Here is a 6723-nt window from a genome sequence, read left to right as displayed (position 1 = left end):
GAATAATACTTGGCTATGTGTTTTACTTCAAATGACAGTTTGGGAGTCGGCAGTTACATTTAAAAAATACAATGTAAAATTGACAAGGGACACCAATATAGTTGTATCTTTTATCTTAAAAATTACAGGATAATGGTGTTGTGGTAACTTGCCCAATGAGCATGAAATTGTCCAAAATGGCCTTGGTATGCTGATGCCTTAAGAGTTCCCTTCACTGGAACTAAGGGGCCAAGCCCAACCCCTGATAAACAACCTCACACCCTAATCTACCCATCCTTCAAATGATTTGGACCAGTGCACAAAGCAAGGTCCATAAAGACATAGATGAGTGAGTTTGGGGTGGGGGAACTTGACTGGCTTGCATAGAGTCCTGACCTCAACCCGATACCTTTTGTCTGCCTTTATCTAATTTTCTATTCTAGCCAAAGTCCCCCACCCCCCCTAAAATCTGAAGGACAGTAAACTGGCCCTTTGTTTAGAAAGTTTGGAGACCCCTGCTCTAGAGAGAAGATAAAGACTTCACCATCTATCCACCATTCATGTTTGCTAAAAGAATGCGTTACACCCCAGTGGGCCATGCATCTACAACCAACTTTAGTCTATCCAACCTTTTCTCTTCATAGGTCCCATTCCCCTTATTACAGACTGGCTCTGCATTTGGTGCCTATGGAAGCATACAATACTAGTTGGTCTGATCCATAATGGAAAGTTCTGTACCTTCATAAACTATCCCTGGAATTCCTTGTATCTGGAAACACTGTTTATCACCTAAGCCACATTACACAACTTTTAAGTAAAAGGAGTACAGAAGGACCCAATGGGCCACCTAAACAAAACAAAAGTGATCATGTTTGTGTTCTCTGGACTAACACATAATGAACAGCTGGCCGCATTTCTCTTTACTCTTTTCTTGAATGTTTACCTTGTTTGTTTTGTGTTTAACTTTGGCATGATGTTCATAGTCCTTAAAGCCCCAAACCTTCACACACCAATGTACTACTTTCTTAGTTACCTTTCTTTGGTGGACCTTTTCTACTCCTCAGTCATAGCTCCTAAAATGTTGGCTGACCTTTTGTCCAAGATAAAGTTAATATCCTTTTATGGCTGTGTGTTCCAGTTCTTTTTCTTTGATGCTTTGGCCGTTACAGAAGCACTTTTACTCTCAACTATGTCCTATGACCGCTTTGCTGCTATCTGCCACCCTCTACGTTATGTTTCCATTATGACCAACAAAAAGTGCTTGAGTCTTGCTTTCCTTAGTTTTTCTATTGGTTTCTTGCAATCTGTAGTACAAACCAGCTGTGTGTTCAGTCTTGAGTTCTGTGGCTCAAACCTCATAGACCATTTCTACTGTGACGTACCACCACTGCTTAAACTGGCCTGCTCCAGCACTCTGTGGTGTGATTCAATAACGTTCTTCTTTGTTTTTGCTTGTGGTGTAGGCTCATTGATGCCCATCTTGGTGTCATACACTTTCATAGTTTCTTCCATTCTAAAGATAAAGTCCAGTCATGGGAGACAGAAGGCATTTGGTACTTGTTCCTCGCATCTCATGTGCATCTCTATTTTCTACGGGACAGTTTTTTTCATTTATCTACGTCCTCCTAACAGTGCCCTTAAGATTCAAGATAAGTCGGCGTCTGTGTTTTACACAGTCATGATACCAATGCTGAACCCTCTTATATATAGCATGAGAAACCAAGAGGTGAAACAGGTTCTCAAGAAAGTACTTCACATAGATCACTGATATAGACAGACTTGCATGAGTTTGTGGTTGTAAATTTTTGATGCTCAAGTCAATCTGTGCAAATAACATTCAGAACATCTATCATGCTCTCTGAAACCAAGCGGGTGAATGGAAAGCATGGGTATTTTTAAATTATTCTTTTATTCTTATTAAATGTTTTTTACTTTTTTTTCAGGATGTAGAGCAGTGGTCTCCAAACTGTGGCCCGTGGGCCAAACTCAGCCTTTTGCTTGCCTATAGGCAGTCCTTGGGGCACTGTTTCACACACTGATACAAGGCACTATTCCTTCCAAAGACACTAATGATGGGGCTCTTACCTTCCACTGACACCAAGGATGGAGCCCTATTCCTTCCGCTGACACCAATTATGGGGCATTTTTCCTTCCACTGACACCAATGATGGAGCCCTATTCCTTCTACTGACACCAATGATGGGGCAGTATTCCTTCCACAGATACCAATGATAGAGCGCTATTCCTTCTACTAACACCAATTATGGGGCATTTTCCTTCCACTGACACCAATGATGGAGTCCTATTCCTTCCACTGACACCAGTGATGGGGCACTATTCCCCCCACTGGCACAATGATGGGGTATTAGTCCCCCCCCACTGACACCAAGGATGGGGCACTAATCCTACCACTGACACCAATGATGGGGCACTATTCCTCCCACTGTCATAAATAATGGGGCACCATTCCTCCCACTAACACCAATGATGGGGCACTAAATCTCACACTGGCACCAATGATGGGGAACCATTTCTCCCATTGACACCATCAATGAGGTACTGAATCTCACTCTGACACCAATGATGGGGCATCATTTCTCTCACTGACACCAGTGATGGGGCATCATTCCTCTCACTGACACCAATGAGAAGGCACTGATTCTCCCACTGACACCAATGTTGGGGCACTATTCCTTCTCCTACTGACCACAGGCATAATATAATTTTTTTACTCCCACTGACCACCAAGCCTGAGACATTGTCTAATTCCAATGACATTGGGCATTTTCTACTACAAATGACTACAGTACACCCCCCAGTGGCATCACTAGGCGGGGGCGGGGGGTGCGGTCCACACAGGGTGCCACCCGCTAGAGGGGTGACACCATCCCGAGGGTGATGAAAGCCTGCTCCCTTTGGCAGTTTTTATTTTCATCAGCTGGGACACACCTCCAGCGCTGCGGCCGTGCCTGCCATGTGTTCTCCTCCTCTGTCTCTCACTCCTGCTTAAGCCTGTCTCGATCTGCTCTACCACCTGAGCGGCGTGGCTGCACACTGTCCTCACCTCTCCAGCTGCCGCCCGGGTGTTCTGTGTACCTGATCCGCCCAAGCTGGTGCGGTAATGGGCAGGGGGTGTCGGCTTGAGATTGGGGGGGAGATGTCCTCCGCTGCCCGAGGTGAGGTGTTGTGAGGGGGGGGGACTTGCTGATAAGGTTGGTTTATGCTGCTGGTCACAGCTATATCATATGGAGGGGGGTGGTTTGTTTTGGGGGTCTGTACTAATGGGGGGGGTTATTCTGGGGGGGTTCTGTACTAATGGAGGGGTGTGTGGTTTGTTCTGGGGGGGTCTGTACTAATGGAGGGGGCGGTTTGTTCTGAGGGGGGGTGGTTTGTTCTGGGGGGGGTCTGTGCTAATGGAGGGGGGTCTACAGTATACTGAGGGAGGGGGAGGTCTATACTGAGGGGGGGGGTCTGTACCGAGGGGGGTGGTCTATATTGATGGAGGGGGTTTATACTTCGTAAAGGGTCTGCACTGACAGAGGAGGGTCTATAATTTTTGGAGTGGGGGGTCTATACTTAGTGGAGGGGGGTCTGTACTGGGGACTATAGTTGGTGGAGGGGGGCCCGGGTGACACCATGTTTTATCGCACCAGGTGACACCAACCCTAGTGACGCCACTGCACCCCCCCCCCCTAAAATCCAAAGGACAGAAAAGCAGCCCTTTGTTTATAGAAAGTTTGGAGACCCCTGATGTGGAGGCTAGATTGGAGCAGGGAGACCTGATGCCGAGCCCCATACAATTGACCTTATTAATAATAATATATTTCTACAAACTATAGTGCGCTTCCCTGTTAGGGAATAAATAAAAAAAAGTGCAAAAAAACATAGATAATAAAATGAATAATATATCAATAGATGGTGTACAAAATGTAACTCAATACAGTGACAGAATATTTCCATAAAAAAAAATAATAGTTCATGTGTTATAAACAAATATAATATAAAAGTGATAAAAAAAAAGGTGAAAAATGTGTCCATTTAGTCTCTTCAGTAGTGGTGCACTCCAATAAAGCAGAACCACATTCCATCATAAACATGTGCCCACCACCACCACACTGAAAGCCTCTTACCGGATCAATAGGATCTCCAGTTACAGAGATCAAACACGCATAGTATGCTGACACCACCTGGTGTCCAGGGACTAGCTGAATCTGGTCCAATGGTACTGGTATCAATTGTCTTAACCTCCGGTGTGTGATCTCAAATAACCGCCATAGAAGGAGGAGAACAAAGGGTGCACATAGCGTGATACTGTAATAACGTGTATTTATTATTTAAAATGAAAACCGGTACTCACATTGTTATAATAAGAAACGAGGAATCAAGCAACATGAACCATACCAACTGCAGGCATGATGACGTCACAACTTCTGTCTCCACCCAACGTGCGCCGTCATCATGCCCACCATGGACTATTAGTATTTTATGGAAATATTGGGTCACTGTATTGAGTTACATTTTGTGCACCATCTGTTGATATATTATTTATTTTATTATATATATTTTTTTGCACTGCAATCTACACTCACCGACCACTTTATTAGGTACACCCGTTCAATTAAATCAAAAATAAACTGCGCTTAAAAAGTGTAAGTCCATATGTATAATATGCAAAACAAGTCCATATGGTGATGTGATATCCACGAAATCCCTTGGTATTGGAAACTTCACCAAAAGAATAGTGCCAATAGAAGAGAGAACACCTCCACCTAATTAATTTGCTGCTTACCAGCTCCTGAGACCTCTTATCACGGGAAGTCTCAAACACTTGTGGCTCTAAACCCACCCAGGGCCTTTGGTCATCCAGGGGGATCTTGCTGTCATGCCTCCACCGCCTATTGGAAATCAGTCATGGAGGGGTTCCGTAAAAGAAATAAAGCCTCCATAGTGGGGGAGCCCAATGTCAGACCCTGTGTTTTTGACCCAGGTCTACCCACAGATCTGGTGACCTGCTAACAATGTGGTATGGTACTCTTCACTAGACCATATGACAGGTCTAGCCAATGTTCAGGACTCCGGCAAGGTGGAAAAAGGACTTACTGTTCGTTGCATGTTCGCCGAACACGTTGCACGTTACACCCGTTCACTTGCTTAGTAACACAAATTGCTAATCAGCCAATTACATGGCAGCAACTCAATGCATTTAGGCATCTAGACGTGCTGAAGTCCAACCTGAGCATCAGAATGGGCAAGAAAGGAGCTTTGAGTGACTTTGAACGTGGAATGGTTGTTGGTGCCAGACAGGCTGGTCTGAGTATTTCACAAATTGCTGATCTACTGGGATTTTCACGCACTACCATCTCTCGGGTTTACAGAGAATGGTCCGAAAAAGAGAAAATATCCAGTGAACGGCAGTTGCGTGGAGAAAAATGCCTTGTTGATCTCAGAGGTCAGAGAGAATGGGCAGACTGGTTTCAGATGATAGAAAGGCAACAGTAACTCAAATAACCACTCGTTACACCCAAGGTGTGCAGAGTACCATCTCTGAATGCACAACACATCCAACCTTGAAGCAGATGGGCTACAGCAGCAGAAGACCACACCGGGTGCCAGTCCTGTCAGCTAAGAACAGGAAACTGAGGTTACAATTCACACAGGCTTGCCAAAATTGGACAATAGAAGATTGGAAAAATGTTGCCTGGTCTGATGAGTCTGGATTTCAGCTGCAACATTCAGATGGTAGGGTCAGAATTTGGCATAAACAACATGAAAGCATGGATCCATCCTGTCTTGTATCAATGGTTCAGGCTGGTGGTGTAATGGTGGGGGGGGATATTTTCTTGGCACACTTTGGGCCCCTTAGTACCAATTGAGCATTGTTTAATCACCACGGCCTACCTGAGTATTGTTGCTGACCATCTCCATCCCTTTATGACTACAGTGTACCCATCTTCTGATGGCTCCTTCCAGCAGGATAATGTACCATGTCACAAAGCTCCAATCATCTCACCACTGGACTACATCTCATCCAATAGAGCACCTTTGGTGATGTGGTGGGATGGGAGATTCGGCATCATGGATGGGCAGACGACAAATCTGCAGCAACTGCGTGATGCTATCATGTCACTATAGAGCAAAATCTCTGAGGAATGTTTCCAACACCTTGTTGGATCTTTGCTATGAAGAATGAAGGCAGTTCTAAAGGCAAAAAGGGGTCTAACCTGGTACTACCAAGGTGTACCTAATAAAGTGGCTGGTGAGTGTATATCTTAACAGGAAGCGCACTATAGGTTGTATATACTGTATACAGTATATGCCTGAAGCCATTCAGAATATTCGGATGGTATATGGATGCTGCTCTTGTGGAGATTATCACAGCGCAAAATATTTTTTATATTATTATTAATAATAATAGCCTACCGCTTATGGTTGAATACCCTTTTTTATCATTTTCACAATTAAAACATAAAACTGTGAGGCCCCTTTCACACGGGACGGATCCGTGTTGATCCGCCCCGTGTTTATCCGCTGCTCAGCGGGGATCGCTCCGCTTTCCCCAGCAGAGCAGGCAGATGACAGGGCGGGACCCGCACACTGTGCAGGGACCGCCCTGTCAGATCTCCGCTCTCCCCTATGGGGGATCGGAGGAACACGGACCGTCTGTCCGTGTTCCTCCGATCCGCTCTGCAGACGGATAGAAAAATAGGATTTTCTTCTGTCCGCAGAATCGGATGAGAGCGGAGC

At 45.1% G+C, this 6723-nt stretch overlaps 1 protein-coding gene across 1 annotated transcript; it reads left to right on the top strand.

The window, feature by feature from the left end:
- The first annotated feature begins 817 nt into the window (after positions 1–817).
- On the top strand, positions 818–1747 carry LOC141134333 (olfactory receptor 5AR1-like). Its single transcript, XM_073623905.1, has one exon. The coding sequence runs from the start codon at positions 818–820 to the stop codon at positions 1745–1747; it is 930 nt and encodes a 309-aa protein (XP_073480006.1).
- Positions 1748–6723: the final 4976 nt, after the last annotated feature.

This window comes from Aquarana catesbeiana, linkage group LG03 (genome assembly GCF_042186555.1).
Source record: "Aquarana catesbeiana isolate 2022-GZ linkage group LG03, ASM4218655v1, whole genome shotgun sequence".
Classification (NCBI taxonomy): Eukaryota; Metazoa; Chordata; class Amphibia; order Anura; family Ranidae; genus Aquarana; species Aquarana catesbeiana.
Note: the sequence above shows the minus strand (reverse complement) of the source record. Positions and strands in the feature narration are given on the sequence as shown.